General features: G+C 55.7%; 2 protein-coding genes across 23 annotated transcripts in view; both read right to left on the bottom strand.

Annotated features, from left to right (window-relative positions):
• The window catches only part of NRXN2 (neurexin 2), a 97,768-nt gene extending 81,548 nt beyond the window's left edge, over positions 1-16,220 (bottom strand). For all 15 annotated transcript variants that reach the window (XM_081797853.1, XM_081797859.1, XM_081797857.1 and 12 more), the window contains exons 1-2: positions 15,482-16,220; positions 4,545-4,562 (exon numbers count right to left, since the gene is read on the bottom strand). In XM_081797853.1, the coding sequence (XP_081653979.1) occupies positions 4,545-4,562; positions 15,482-16,220 (757 nt within the window). The remainder of the gene's footprint in view (positions 1-4,544; positions 4,563-15,481) is intronic.
• RASGRP2 (RAS guanyl releasing protein 2) overlaps positions 1-16,494 on the bottom strand; it is a 361,639-nt gene that overhangs the window by 317,456 nt on the left and 27,689 nt on the right. The gene's annotated exons all lie outside the window — the stretch shown is intronic.

Raw genomic sequence — 16,494 nt, 5'->3', positions numbered from 1 at the left:
ACAGGCAGAACCAGAGGAAGGGTTGGGGCAGGGAGTCACTGCAAGGGGAGAGAGGAGATTTTGGTTTCTTTTTTTTCTTCTTGCCGGAAAAAAAAAAAGGAAAAGGAGGAGAAGCATGAGGCTGGGAGGGCTGCTTTTTCCTTTTTCTTTTTTTCTTTTTTTTTTCTTCCGGGAGGCGGAGAGAAAAAAAAACAGTCAACGAGAAAAAACGATTCGGATGGAGGAGAAAATAAAACACGACACAAAAATCAAAGCCACCTGGAGAGAGAGAGAGTGTCCTGTTAGCGCAGGATTAAGTGGACAGGGGGGACCTCTGACCCCACCCCACCCCCGCCCTCACCCCTGTGAGGCTGGCAGAGAAGGTGGAGGGGGGTGTGTGGGGCCTGGGCCTAGAAGGAATCTCCCACCAAAGTGGGCTTTGGAAAGGCATCTGTCCAGCCCCAGTCCTCCCAGCTGCCCCCCTCCCCAACAACCTCCATACGGATTGCCGAGCTCCTGGATTCTATGAGGAAAGCGGGGCTCTCGGGAGGACAAAGTTAGAGCACAAGCAGATAGGAGGATGGGAAATGCTGGAGCAGAGATCCTGAGCTTGGATCCTTCCACAAGGAGGACTAGGAGACTAGGGCCCACACTCTGGGACAGCAAGAACCAAAGAGGACGGCCAAGGCCTGTGGGCAAGAGGTCTGGCTCTCTGAGAGGTCAGAAGTTCTCTACAGACCCCCTTTCTCTGGTCCGGCCCTCTCTGAGATGAGCCAAAAGCTGAATTTTGAAAATGGAAAACAGAAGTCCTATCTCCAAGACTCAGGGCATGACGGGCTGGGATTTTTTTTCCAGGGTTACCTCGGCCCCTTGAAAAAGCCTCGTCAGTCCTGACCCATGCCTTCCTAAACCTTAGGGGGAAAGACTCTGGCCCAGTGGACCAGCACCCTAGTCCCCAGAGAACACCAGCCACAGAAGGCCCTCCCCCAGAGAGGCTGGCCGCACCAGGTCCCCAGCGAAGCTGAGGTCCCAGGGCTCCCTGACATGACCAGCCAGGCCCTCCCTCTCCCCCCACCCTGCATCCCAGGTCTCTAGCCAAAAACGTGGGCAAGGAACAGCCCTTGGAAACCATCCCAGTGCCGTGGCAATGAGAGGGTGGCCCTAGGGACAAAAAGCCTGGCCAGAGTAGGATTATCAAGATAAAGGACTCCAGGTGCCTCTGAGACAAAGCAGAGGCCAGGATGCCTGTGCTCCGGGAGGTCAGGAAGGGAGTGGCCAGGGGCCAAAGGCCTGGACCCTGTGGAAGATGTGGGCAGCAGTTCACCTCGCCCCCTTCTCCTCTCTTGGGGGAAAGGCATGCGTCTCCCACCTCTGTGGCTCAGGCCAGTTGGGGGAGGGGACGGCAGCTGCATCAGGATCGAACAGCTCTTGGGAAGACAAAGGTTTCATCCATAAAACAGGGGAGGACCAAGCATTTGGACTGAGTCTTACTCTTTGCTCTGAATGTCCCCCACAAACTTTCCCCAAGGTCTACCAGCATCTTCCAAACCTTCTAAATCCAGGAGCCAGACCTAGAGCCCTAAACCTTCACCCAACTCTTCCAGGCAGAAATAGCCCCGCCTGTAGGCTCCAGCCTTGGAAATCCAGGCCCAGGAGCTGGAGGCCCTAGGACTGGCACTCTGTCCCCGCAAGGCCTGAGCGGCTGCGTGGGGTACGGACGTTGCGTGGGGTAGGGACGGAGCCAAATCTCTCCCCTCGCAGACCCTTCCGCTGCCCAGCTCCCAGGCAGCCTCATTAGCATGCGGCACTCTCCCTCTGTCACCACGGCAACCAGCTGCTCAGCTCCCTCAGGCGTGACAGCACCAGCCATCTTGGTGAAGGGGAGGACGGTTCCCTGCCCTGTCTTCCCATGGCTCAGGTCAGTCTGGCCTGCAGGTGCGCCCCCTAAAGACTACGCCCCACCCCACGCCCCACCCCCATCCCCCAGGCCTGAAATCTCTGCTCCTTCCTCCTGCCCAGCCAGCCTGGGGAAGCCCTCCCCACGTCCACCTGTGGCATCGGCCCCTCCTCCCACCCCCTGGAGAAGAGGTTGGCAGTGACGGATGGCATTACCAAGGGTCCTTTCCTCGGGCACTTTATCTGGCTGCTTCTGGGTCTTCTCTCCCTGCTACAAGAGGCTAGGGAGAAAGGAGGAGGGGCAACCAGAATCCCCAAAAGGAGATGTTGTCAGGGGCTAGGGAGCAGGATGGCCGGGTTCCTGGGAGAAAGCTAGGCCTGAGGCACAGCATTGAGGGTCGGGAAAAGAGGGTGAAGGCGGCACGGAAGACTCCAAGATCTCAACTGCAGAGTCCAGAGCATTGTGCCACAGAGGAGGCCCCAGCCACCGCCCCCCCGGAAACCACTCCCAGTCTCAGTCCCTGCCCTTCTACCAGAAGCCCAAAAGGACCAGCACCGAAAGAAGGAAGTTGGCAACAGGAGACAAGATTGACAGACACACAAGCAGGCACCTCACAGAGAGACGCACAGATGTGTCTCACCCCTGGGTGTGTTACACACACACACCAACACGCAGGCCCAGGCACTGCCCCCTCCAAACCAGCCGGCTACCACGCCACCCCCAAGAAATGGCTCAGTGGTGTCCAGAGGGGCTCATTCCCCACGTGTCCCCAAGCCGGCTCCCCTTCTTGTCCCCGGCTACCCTGCTTGCTTGGGAAAGCACTGATGGTCCCTCTCCTCTCCCCTCCTGGCTCAGTCACCTCCCCCCAACAGCCCTCCTGCTTTCTTCTGTGGCCTGGCTCTTTCCCCTCCCTGATTTCCCTCCTTTCTGTCCCGCCCTCCACTTCTTCCTCCTGCCTCTACTTACCCCCCTCCTTCCTCCCATCTCTCTGCCCCCTTCTGCCTCGCCATGAGCCTCTCCCTTGGGGCCCATTCCCCTCCCCTCTCCCTCCCTCCATCTCTCCCTTTGTTCCAGAGGAGACATGACATCAAGAGCAAGTAAAAGTCACATCAGCACTAAATCTTATCTCCAGCCCTCAGAAGGCTGCGTCCACGCAGACACACAGACTCTCTCACGCACACAGAGGTAAACACTGACACACAGAGATGCAGACTCAGATGCAGGCACTCCTACAGAGGCACACAGAGATGTGGCCACGCCACAGAAGACACGAGGACAGACGTGCACGCACCTGCACACACACTCAGGCACGAGCACACAAGCTCAGAGGTACAGACGTGCACAAAGGCACACAGACACAACCGAGCCACTGAGCCCGAGGAACACGTGTGCACACGGATACACACTCTCTCTCTCTCTCACACACACACACGGATGGGTGCCTGCCCGCCAGGACCAGGGGAACTGAAGCCACCCAAGGAGAAGAGACATCAGTAAGAGACAAGCCAAACCATAGACACCACAAGGAAAAATGGATTCCAGCCCATACTCCAGCCAAAAGCCCTCCCCTTCTTTCTCACCCAGGACTCCCTAACCCTGGGTGCTGTCCCCTGCCCCTCTCATGCCAGGGCCCAGGCCCAGGGAGCTCCCAGCCTAGAGTTGCTGCATCCCTCCCACTCCTACTACCCTCTTCTTGCTTCTCCAGGAAAAGAACATGGGACAGGTTTGGGGATGGGATCCCACCTCCCGCCCACCTTGCTGCCTGCCTTCTCCCCAGTGGCTGCATGAGCTCCCCTGCAGCCCAGCCTCCACGCGTGGACCAGCCCACCGAGTCTTCCCAGTTTTCCCATCTCCCCGACCTCGTCCAGCCCCAGAGGAAGAAAAGGAGCAGGGCACACCAAAGCGAGAGGGGAAGGTTCGGAGAATGACAGGAGCCCAGAGAGAGCCTGGGGAAAGACAGAGACAGAAAAAGGTCCAGAGACAGAGCCCTGGAGAAAAAGAAAGGTAAAGACAGAAACCAGAGAGAGAGAGAGAAGGCAGATGAAACAGAAGACCGGGAAGGAATGGACAGAGGGACTCCAAAGAGAGGCAGGTTCCTGCCCTAACGCTGGCCCTCAGCCAGGGCCCAAAGAAGAAGCAGACGGCCCCTACCTCCCAGCGCACGTGTCAGTCAGAGCAGAGAAGCTGCCACCCACCTACACCCAAGGACCCGGGGACATGGCCCCCTCACCCTCTGCCTGCATCCTTCAGACCCAGAGCGGATTCACCCAAGCAGCCCCCAGCCCCCGGCTGCATGGCCCTCTTAAGCTCCCTCCACCGCGCTGGGCCAAAGGGTGTCTCCTCACTCACTTCCGGGCACTTCAGATCCTCCAGCCCCATCCCTTCACCCTCACTCTGGTCTCCTCCCTAAAGAAGAGGACATGCCAGGCGGCAGACTGGCCCGTGGAAAGGCCTGCCCTCTGCCCGCCAGATCTCCCCAGCAAACCAATAAGGAGGGAACAGGCAAGAGGTGGGGCCAAGGCAGCCAAGAGGACCCCCAGATATCCTTCCCTAGGGGGCCCCCAAGCATGGGCAGGAGAGGGAGCCCTTAGGTGGCCAATGACACCCCCTCACATAGGACCCCGTGGTGATTGATCTACCACCCCAATGACAAAAAAGCATCACTCACCTTCCATGGGGTGCTCCTCTGCAGGCCAGCAAGGTTCAGGAAAGGGCAAGGCAGAGAGAGAGAGGAAAGGAGGGCTGGTTAGTGCACGTACCAAGGACAGGTTCCCAGGGGGTGAGCTCAAGGTCCCTGAGCCCACCCAGGCCAGGCGGCCACCTGAGTCAAGGCCGCACACACAGGGTCACACAGTCCAGGAGGCCCCCCGTCTCATGTTACATTTCAGGAAACTGAGGCCCAGGGTAGGGAAGTGACCCTCAAGGTCACACGGAGAACTGGAGGCAGAGCCGGGAGTGGCAGGCAGGCAGGGTTGGCTCTCCCAGGCACGCTCCTCCCCGGCATTCCACGGTGCCTCGGAGACAGATGGGGACACGCTCACACAGGGCTTACCCGAGACACACTCACACTTGGAGACACACTGACACACATAGGCGCTCAGCGGTCCGGAGACACATGTCATCTCTCACGCAACCCACACTCGAAGCTTTTGCACACACAGACGCAACCACCGCCCCCTCCCGGCCCCCAGGGGAGAAAAGCCATCCAAATGCGGCCAGAAGTTCAGAAAGCACAGTTCTGCCTCAAAGTGCCATGTGACTCGCATCCCGTCCCAGTCACTTAACCTCTCTGAGCCACCAGTCACTCCTCTGTAAAAATGAGACAGGCAGACTCGAATGTTTCCCAGGCCCTTCTGGCTCTGGTTCTGTGATTCTAGGACAAGCAGTTGGGGGAGGCGGAGCGCTGCCCCCCAGCTGCAGTGGCCACACTGGGCCCACCCCTAAGTCCCACCACAGCCTTTGGGTAGCCAGGCCTCCCCTAGGCGGGGCTAGGCCTGGGCCTGGGTCTTGACCTCAATGGGTCTTGACCCCAGTGGGTCAAGAGAGGATGGAGACAGTTCCTTCAAAGAAGCTACAACAACCCAAGCAGGCCAGGCTCTGGTCTGCCCTGGGAGAGGGCCGGGTCACCCCCTTCCCCGAACATTTCTCACGCGCCCACCTACTGGGAGACTTTAGAGGAAGCAGACAGGGGGGCAGAGAAACAGCGCAACCTACAAACGCACAGACCCGATGGGGAAACACGCACACGCATGCACATGCACGCACACGCACATGGGCCTGCAGGCCCCAGGATACACACATATACACACAAACAGCCGTTTGGCGCACACTCACGCCCACGTGCCCGCACTGTCTCTACCACCAGCATCATTTTGTGTTATTTACTCAGGGGCTCTTAGGGGGTTAGCTCTACTCCAGAAACACACACACTGTCATTTATCAGACCTTATCCCACCTCCTTAATACACACACACAGGCTGAATGCAGAATCAATACCCACATAGTGATCTAATACCTAATATTAGATGCATACACCACCACCACACCCCACTCTCCCTCGGCCAGCTGAAGACTCCTGCCCTGCGATGAACACAGCCCCCTTTCTTTCTGTCGATCATCTATCTGCATTTCACACAAGCCTTTACCTATTACCTGCAGCCCCCAAAGCTGTGTCTACAAGGATGTTCTTAAATAAACTGAATCGCATTGCATTTAGGGCAAGGGTTGCTATGCGGACTAGAAAGGGGCCCTCAGGAAAACCCCTGGGCTCTCACGAGGAGCCTCACGTCAGGACCTCTTTGGCCCCAGTGTGCAAAGGCCCTGGTCAGTCAGCACAATCATCTCTCCAGCACCCGTACAAACAAACAGACATGGTGATTTCTAAATAATCCAACATGGCTGGTATTTCCAAAAGTATTCCCACCTGCCACAAACGTGGGCCACGCTATACTCAGGAAGGCGCCACAAGCAAGCTTGATTTGCTGGCTGCATGAGCCTTCCCTCTCCTGGCTTCCGAGACACAGCTCCTAGAGACTCACTGACCTCTCCTTCTCTGCTGCTCTTTGCTTTCTGCTGATTCACCTGTGTCCCACACCTGCCATCACGGACCCCTCCAGGCTCGGTCCTATGCCCTCCACACTCCTTCCTTCTCCGTGCTCTCCTTGGCGATAGCTCACTTCCGTGGCTTAAGGAATCCCCGACCTGTGTTTGTAGACTGAACCTCTTCCCTTCCCCGGGTACCAGTTGTGTATCCCTATCTGTCTGCTCAGCAATTACTCAGACAGCTTCCCTGACATCCAAACTCCACCACTAAAGCCATGCTAATCTCCACGCCCGCAACCAAGGACCCATTGCCCTGCATTGGGCAAGGGCACTGCTTTCAACCCACACTTCTTGAGCACCCACGAGGTACCCCCCACCCTGCCAGGCTCAAGGAGCCTTTAGTTAGCCAAGTGGCCAGCACCCTACCGACCCTCAACAGGCGTCTCACGCATGACCCTCCCAGCAACGTCATGAGCTTGGTGGTATTACCTACTTCCTGTGGGCAGGGAAGGAAACTTGCCCGGCAGCACAAAATCACCTCTGACTTTGACCACTGGACTCCTAGCCCACACCCCCACCCTTCACCTCTGGTTTCCTGCAAGAGCCTCCCCCTGGTTGTTCTCCCTGCTCATCCCCAACCAAGCTCTCTTCGCACAGGTGCCAGATGTACATGACAAAATACTAATGCGAGCAACACACACACACACACACACACTCATGTGCACACACAGACTCATGTGCACACACGCTCAGAACTTTTCAGTGGTTCAAACTTCTCTTCCGTGTTCTCAACCTATGTATCCACCTGCCTTCAGAGAAACTCTACCTGAGCTTCTCACCCTCAACATGCCCGAGATGGACCTCCTAACCCTTCCCTCTCCTCCCGCCTGCTCTTCCTGGTCAAGGTAGGCATCCAGAAATCAGCCTTACTCTTTTTCATACCAATCACCAGATCCTGTCAGCTCCACCTTCTAAAACCCTAAAAACTAAACAAAACTCCTAGAAATGCTTTTCATCCGTCCACCCCTCCCCCACCACGGCCCCAAAGCCAGACCGTCCTCAGATCCTCTCCCTGGAACATGAATAAGCCTCTTTAATGATCTCCCCCTACAGCCAGTCTTTTCCCCTGCAATTCTGAGTCCACACACCACCAAAGTGGTCCAACCAAGTCACGACCCTGCTTAAAACCCTTCAAGACTTTCCAGAATACTCCTCCAGGATACGGTCCGATCTTCTCAAGCAAGTCCACTGGAAATTTGGCCATGCCTCCCTCCAACCTCCTTTCCTAAAACAATCCAGGCTCCAGCCACACCCAACTGCTGTCCATTTCCCTAATGGCCCACGTTTCTGCAAATACCGTTCCCTTGGCTTGAAACACCCTTCCCTATTTCCACTCCTCCCACCCTCCGCTCCCTGAGAAAGCCAGCTCTTGTTTTAAGACCAGGTCAGTATACCTCTGTTTGTGTTCCCAACTGGCCTCCCAGGCAGGGCTACCCGCCCCTCCTCTGTGCCCGCTCTCAATATGTACATTGTATCATTGTTTCACTTTATTGTATCTCCAACGCGAATTGCATTTCCATGTCTGCTTCCTGGCTGGACTGTGTGATATCCAAGAGCAAGGACAATGTCTCATTCATCTCTACCTCCAGCTGCTTGCACAGTTCCTGGCTCAGAAAAAGGCATGCCTATGTTTGTTGAATGAATAATCAAAAACACTTCTCACATACTGAGTACTTGGAGTGTGCCTGGCTCTTTCCATGCATTGTTTCCATCCCTTGTCACTACTACCTCGTCAGTGGATGCTGCCATCACTCTCTCGTAGACATGGGGAAACTAAGCCTCATAAAGTGCGAGAAACTTGTCCTGTGTCACACTGCCGGTGAGGGACAGAGTCAAAATCTAAACCCAAATCTGTCTGGCTTTAAAACTTCCCGTGGCCTGCATTCTTGGCCAGAAGTCAAGACTTTTAGAAGCTGACCTGACTCTGTAGTTCTGATCTTATCTCCCCCAAAGCTCAACCATGTTGGTCTCCTCACCCGCCCCCCACACACCCGACTCACATCTCCTAGACAGCGAGTTTAGGCTGTTTTCCTGGAGGGAAAGCCCCGCCTATTCCTTCCACAAATCTCACTTAGTCCTCATTCAAGATCTAGCCAAGTCCCACCTCCTCCTTGCAGCCTTCTCTGACCACCGGGGTTAATGATCATAGTCGTCTTTATTGATCATTTAGAATAGTGCCTGGCCCATTGTAAAGGATTTCCATATAACTCATTGAGCCCTTGCAACAACATTTTAACCTCCATGTTGCAGAGTAGGACATTGAAGAACAAAGTGATTAAGTAAATTGCCCAAGTTGACACACACAGCAAGTAGCAAACTCGGATGGGATCCCGGGCAGCCCTTGCTCTTAACCACGCTGCCATTTGAGGCTTTGCTTGTGAGTATCTGTCTCATCTCTGGGTTCTCACACCAGCCACTCCCTGAACTTCTCTCTTGAGCCCAGAGCCGTCTCTCTCACAGCAGAATTTCTGTCAGGACCACGGGTATCGGATGTTACAGCTGACAGAGTGGTGCCACATACATGACCTCATTTACTCAACTTTCACACACAGAGGTCTTATCCGCCCCACCAGCGGGCATAGATGGTATTGTCTTGCCTAACATGAACTCGGGATTCCAGCAGATTCGTTATCAAGGACAGTGAGGAAGCCCAGAACAAAAGAGAAGAAAACGTTCTGAGAGACCAAAATGAACATCATTGGCAGTGATGCATTAAAAACTGTTATCTCGGGGGGCGCCTGGGTGGCTCAGTTGGTTAAGCGACTGCCTTCGGCTCAGGTCATGATCCTGGAGTCCCTGGATCGAGTCCCGCATCGGGCTCCCTGCTCCATGGGAAGCCTGCTTCTCCCTCTCCTACTCCCCCGCTTGTGTTCCCTCTTTCGCTGTGTCTCTCTCTGTCAAATAAATAAATAAAACCTTTAAAAAAATAAAAATAAAAATAAAAATAAAATAAAAACTGTTATCTCCTCATAGGAGAACCTCTCAGACCTCACCCAGAACCCACATACTGGTGGCGACCCACAACCCAACACGCTGATTTCCAAGTTCTCAAACAGAGAGGGGAGGCCGGGGGAGAGATGTGGGTTGCCGCCTGACAACTCCTCCTAAGGACAGAGGTGGAAAAACTCATGAAAAGCTAATAGAAGAACTCCAAATACAGCAGTCAGGCATCATTTCAGGCAGGGACAAATCTCAGTGAAGGAACCACTGTGTGACAGTCCAATACCTAAGGGGAATCACGACATCCTGAGTCATCTGGAAAAGGTTAAATCACTTTCCAAATATTATGCTTAGGGAGGCAGAGAGGTGTGCAACATATCTCAGAAAGATTTCCATCTGAAATGCTTTCAGTGTTGGTGAGTTGTGTATTTTAATGGGATAATGCTCCACTTTCCAGGGTGAGTTTCTCCCCAAGGGCTCCGGAAGACTGCGATTTTACTGATCAATTTCCACTGCCCTCTCCCGGTGCTGGGACAGCTGGCTGGCAGACATAGGAACACCCTCATGGCACACTGGCTTAAGGGAGAAGTTGTGACCCGAAGAATTGGGGGTGGCTACTGGCTTCTGATGAAACGCTGTTCCTAAACACCCCCAATAAACCACATGGAAGTAATGCATGGACACAGTTGACCGACTGCCTGAGCTTTGGGAGGCAGCATGGACAAAGGTGGGGTACAACCAGCCCCGGAGTCAGCTCGGGGTTCAGATCCCAGCTCTTCCACCTCAGGCAGTGGCATGAGGATGAAATGAGAGAAAACGTCCAAGGCACAGCAAACGCTCACTAGCTGGGAGGCCCCAGGCTCTCCCCACTTGACTGTGTGATCTGGTCTCTTTTTGTTCTAACTGTTCCTTCGCTATGTCTGCGGCCACTCCTCTCCAACTGTGGGCTCCTCTGAAGTCTCTTCACCTTCTCCTTGGCCACCTCATCCGATTCCAGAGCTTCAAATATTCTCTCTCCACACATGCCCCCTGGAGTTCCCAGGTCTCCATCCGCAGCCCCACCTTCAATGCAAAGCTCTGGTCTTGCATTTCCAACAGCCTGGGCGCCTCTGTCTAAGAACACCAAGGGACACCACATTTCAACACGTGCATGATCTGTGGCCCAATACTGCTCCCCTCCCACCGCCCTCCCTTTCCTTTCACCCCTCTGCTGCCATGACCCCACCACCACCGTCCTTCCACGCAAACCTGAAACCTCAACACCTCTGCCTCCTCCCTGCCCACCCCCACTCAACAGGCAGAGTCCTAGAGCTTCCATCCCAGCATCAGCTCCCAAGCATGTGCTTCTCCTGCTGTGACAAAGGCCACCGCCCTTCCTCGCCATTCCCCAAGACCAGCAAGATTCGGGGCCTCAAAATCTCTCTCGTGAACTATCTCCCAAGTGGTTTCTCCACTCCATAACTCTGCTGCCCATAATCCTTCTACACAGACACCTAGCTTCTGATACATAGCTCTTATTAGTCATATATCTGCTCAAAATTCTCCTGTGGCTACATTTGCCGATACTCAGGACACAGCATCCAATCAATGTTGGTTGAATGATTTAAGTCAAAACTCCAAGACCTGGCTTTAACCTGCTTCTCCTGCATTAGATTCCACTCGTTTCCTTATATTCTTGGTGCCTCCTCTATGGATGGGACATACATGTCCCTCCCTCCCATGCCTTTGCTCTTACCAGTGCCTGTGCATGGAGTGGCCTCCTCAGACCATGCTTCCTCATCCATGGTCAAGGTCAATCTTCAATAGCATGCCTTTTATTACCAATGCCCCTCAACTTGTAAAACTCTCCCTTCCTCGAAACACCAATAGCACTCTGCTGGTAATAGTAACTCCCATCTACTCACCACTTATTATGAACCAGACATTCATTTAATTCCCACAACAGACCTGTGAGACAAGCATGCTTATCCCCAGTTACAGGTAAGGAAAAATTCGTCTGACGCTTAGGCACTCACCTGATGGCACGGACCTAGTGAGTGCAGAAGTCAGATTGAAACGCAGACCTGAGACTCTGGAGTCTGTGGTCTGATCACTAAGCTGCACTGCCTTGCTACATCTCTGGGTATATACCACACCATTTTTTAAAAGACTTCATTTATTTATTTGTCCGAGAGAGAGCACAAGCCAGGGGAGCAGCAGAGGGAGAGGGAGAAGCAGGCTCCCCGCTGAGCAGGGAGCCTGACGTGGGGCTCAATCCCAGGACCCTGGGATCATGACCTGGGCTGAAGGCAGATGCTTAACGGACTGAGCCACCCAGGCGTCCCTGTACCATACTATTATTTGTCTTGTTCTTTTGCTGGTGTTTATTGAGCATTGTCTATGTGCCAGATGCTATTCTAAGCATTTGACACAAATTAGCTGATTTAGCTCCCATAACAACTCTGTAAGGTAGGTACTATTATTGCCCCTATTTTCCAGAAAAGGAAACCAGGATGGAGAGAGCTGAAGTCCAGGGTCACTGCCCAGGCAGCCTGGCTGCAGAATCTGTGCTCTTTACCACAGACTGGACTGCTTTTTTATCTGCTTCCCCGATTAAACAGTCAATGCCCAGAGCAGCATCTTACTCATTTCTGACGCCCCTTCAGCCCTCAACAAATGTGCGAGGCCTTGAAAACTACTTACTGAATTCAATGACCAACCAACATAAGAAACATACATATGAATAACATGCATCTAACTCCCTGCCTACTAGCTTCATACTCCTCTCCCAAGCTAGGTGTACCCCTACCGCTCCGTCCTATACATCTGTGCCCCCATTCCACTCGAGGTCTCCTACACACACCTACACTCCATCCCCGCTTTGGCAGATAATCAGCACTGGGTACACACACTCAGTTACTCATACTTAGCTCTCTCTTCAGTTACCTGTGGCCAGACTCTCCCCGCCCCCACCCCCCACCCCAGAGAAAAAAGAAGCACATTTCCTAACAGGGAGGTTCTCAGTCAGTGGGTAGGCCCAGACCACAAATCCATATGCACACCAGATACTGAAGGCACATTGATATGTCTTGCATATAAGGCTAAAAAACTTTTTTCTAATGTATATTTGATTAACCACAATGGCAAATATAACATTGAAGTCATCTAAAAGCTTTCCTGAATTCATAGTAGCTTTGTGTTGTCCCTTTTCACAACGGACAGATATAAAAATAACTCCTATTTGGAAAGGGTACTATGAATTACTGACTTTTTAAAATGCCCACTATCTCAAAAAAGTTGAAGCTCACTCAAAGCAGATAATAATGAAATGACAATAACTTCAGGGGGAAACTTGGGGACTCTGGCCCTCAGATCTGTCTCAGGGATGAGGAGCCAGGCCTATTCCCCTTAAAGTTTTCCTCCTCAACCCACATATCCAAGAGTGGAGCTGCATTCCTCTCCTCCTTGGCTGGATGAGAATGTACTAGAAGTGTAATGAGCACATGATACTACCAAAGCTGCCCAGGAAATAGGAACAAATATCAGGAGAGGGAATGAGGTCATGGGGTGGGGAGATGGAGGCAAATGAGTAGGGCTGTCACTGTGCCTGTCACCTCCAGATACGATCGGTATTTACAACCCCGTGCCCACCCACAGCACATATCTGAAAATATACGCCTATTTTCATATACACACACAGCCTTACCCAAGCCTTTATTCTCCCAAATATTTATTAACATCTCTTAATTCATTCTACAAATTTTTATCAAACACCCACTAAGTGGCTAGTACCATATTGGGTACAAGGAATACAGAGAGGAATATCCCTGCCCTTTTATCAGACAAAGCACCACCCCTCCCTCAACAGCTACCAACACAAACACACACATACACACAGAGGCAATCCTGCCCCAACAACTGTCTGACACCCACCTAATACCCCCTTTCCCTCTTCTTCATGAATCACACAAACACACACACACACACACACAATGGGTCAGATAAGCAACCGTCTCTCCTAGTTCCAACACAGCTAACACAAACATTCATCTCATACACATCCAACACACGCATATGATACACAAACTGTCCCTCCCTCACACAGGTACTCCAACACATCTCAGACACACAACCACACAACCCGTATTCAGAAGCATGCACCTTATTTGGCTCACTGGGAGCCTCTGGCCAATAAATCCTTTCAGGGAATGGACACAAGGGTCTGGTTGACCAATGTGCTGCTGGCTGCATTTTTCATACACTCAGGCCCAATTCTGCCAGTAAGCCCATGGACCGGCTACTATAACCTCTCCGTAGCTCAAATTCCCTTTCCATCAAGTTAGAAGGGTGGTTCATCCTATTTTCTTAGAAAAGCTTGGAGAGGAAAGGTCAGAGAGATCAGAGAATCAAGTTCAAAGTCATGGAAAGAAAGATTCCTCATGGAGTTCCAGTGTCTTACTGAGGTCTCACATTAAGACACGTGCACACGGGTACCTACATACGAGCTCACGCCCTTACACTTGTATACTATTCACTCCCGTAAGCACTGCACTCCCATCTGTAAACACTACTCTATTCAAGCAGACCATTCACACATAATACATACAGTGCCAGACTCACAGCCTCTGCGTGCAAACACACCCAGACACACACTTTCACAATTTAGGGAGCACCTGAACTCCTTGGAGAAAAGGTGAGAAGGTGTCAGGTTAACTTAATACACCCAGTTCCTGAAGATATATCCCACAACCTTGTACAAATAACCCCACAAAAGCAATCCAAACACTTCCTTAAGGATTCCTCTACCACAACCACAGATACGCAGTCAGAATACTGTGCATCCCAAACCCAGGGCCACACCTGCAGACTCGGCTCCTCCCAGGGCTGTCCACATGCTGGCAGCCAGGACGACGCCCATCCCCAAAGCGGTCCTAGGGCCGCACTAGTCTGAGGGCACACACATGCACCTGCACACACTCCCCAAGAGACTCGACCTCTCGGGGGAGGGGGCAGGCACACACACGGCAGCTAGATGGCCCACAGCTTCTAGGGGTCTGGGGCAGAGGAAACCATGCCTGCTGCCACAGACCACGGTCGAAGGAGATGCCCACCCTCGCCCCCAAACTGACGGGGAACGTCCCCCCCGCCCGCCGCGCCAGACCAAGGTACAACAGGTGCCTTCAAGTCCCTCCTTCCCGTCCCCCTGAACCACAGCCCGCAGGGACCGGGGCCTGGCGCCACCCGCGCGACCTGTCCCCTCGTTTCACTCAGCTCCGCCTCCGGAAGCTGGGGAGCTGGTGGAAGCTCTCCCTCCCTGAAACCTCCCTTTCCAGGCACAACCTTGCCATCCCCACTCTCCTTCACCTGCCCTCGCTGCGTGCCCTTCTCCTCACGCCCAGGCCCCCTTCCTCCCGTCGTGCCCCGGCCTCACCAGCCATACTTCCCGCGCTTCACTCTCACCAACTCAGATCTCCGCCCGCCTCCGCCCGCCTCCGCCCGCCTCCGCCCGCCTCCGCCCGCCTCCGCCCGCCTCCGCCCGCCGCGCGCCCGCCTCGCAGGCCCCGCCCACCCCGGCCCCACCCGCAGCCCCTCACGCCCCGCCCCCTGGGCAGACCCCTCCCACTCCCGGCCCTGCACACACCGTCAGGACTCCTCCCAGGCCCCAGACCAGGCGCCCGCATAGTCCCCGCCCACATGAGCCGGCCCCGCACAGATCGAGTCCGCACACTCCCTCACACACCCCCTCACACACCCGACCCACAGGCCCTCAAGCGCCCGGACCCTCGTCCTCCCGCCAGCCCCCCCCGGACCAGACGATACAGTACTACCCTCAGGTCGCCCCGCACAGGCCACGTCCACGCAGGTCACTGGCTAGCCACGCGCCCCCTCTCCTCGGGCGTCCTCACCCGCCCCTCGCAAGGACACGCCTCACGACCCTCGCGTGCTGGTGCACGCTCTCACACGCTCTCACACGGCCTCGCGCCCGAGCCCGCGGGCCGCCGGCTCCACCTCAGGCGCAGGCAGCCCCTCACTCCCGAGCCCAGGCGCCCAGCGGCGGCTCCCCCACCCCACCCCGGCGCTCACCTTCGCTGCAGAACTTGCCGCCGAAGCCCGTGTGGCTGCAGTCGCAGCCCACCTCGCCGGGGGCCAGCACGGTGCAGAGGCCGCCGTTGGCACAGGGATTGCGCGCGGGCGCGCACAGTGGGTCGGCGGCGGCGCCGCGCAGGCCCTGGCTGCCCAGGAGCGCGGGGGGCCGCTCGCCCAGCTTCAGGTTGGCCAGGAGGCCGCGGAAGGGCGGCTCGTACTTGACGGTGCTGAGTGTGAGCGCCGAGAGGCGCACGTCGGGCGGGATGCCGCCCACGAACAGGTCACTGGCCACCTGCATCTCACGCCGCTTCGAGCGCACCTCGGCCGCGCGGGCCTCGCCGTCCACCGCCAGCGCTGTGCGGCGCGCATCGCGGGTCAGCAGCACCATGTGCCAGCGGTCGTCGGCCACCGGCGTGTCCAGCTGCAGCGTGGCCGGCTCGGCGCACGAGAGCGTGAAGCGCAGCCGCAGGCGCCCGTCCACCAGCAGCAGCTCCAGGAAGTCGCAGTCGCCACCGTCGTCCAGGTAGAGCAGCAGCGCGCGCGTGGCGTTGGTGCGCAGGCTGAAGCTGAGCTCGCCGCTGCTCGCCGCGCCCGCCCAGCGCGCGTAGCGAGCCCACTGCCCCGGGCCGCCGCCGAACTCCAGGCTGCCCGCGCCCGCCGCCAGCGCCAGCAGCAGCAGCAGCAGCAGCAACCGCGGCGACGGCGACGGCGGCCGCCACGGGCTCCCGGCCGCCATGCCTCCGGCGGCCCCGGCCCCGCCCGGCCCCCGGCCCCGCTCAGGCTTCAGACCCGCGGGCGCATGGGGCGGGGAGGGGGCCGGGCGCCCCCCGCGCCGAGCGGGGCTCCCTCGCCGGCTCACAGTGCCATGGGCCCGGCCGCGGGGCGAGGCGCAGGGGCCCAGGTACCGGCTTCCCCGGGCGGCGGCGGAGGCGGAGGCGCCCCTCCCCCGCTGCGGGCTCCGACGAAAGATGGGGGAGGGATGCCTGCGGGGAAACAGAGAGGAAAGGGTT

The sequence above is a fragment of the Leptonychotes weddellii genome, chromosome 11, assembly GCF_054177405.1.
Source record: "Leptonychotes weddellii isolate Sample4059 chromosome 11, ASM5417740v2, whole genome shotgun sequence".
In the NCBI taxonomy this organism is placed as follows: domain Eukaryota; kingdom Metazoa; phylum Chordata; class Mammalia; order Carnivora; family Phocidae; genus Leptonychotes; species Leptonychotes weddellii.
The sequence above is the reverse complement of the archived record's forward strand: the minus strand, read 5'-3'. Positions and strand labels throughout refer to the sequence as shown.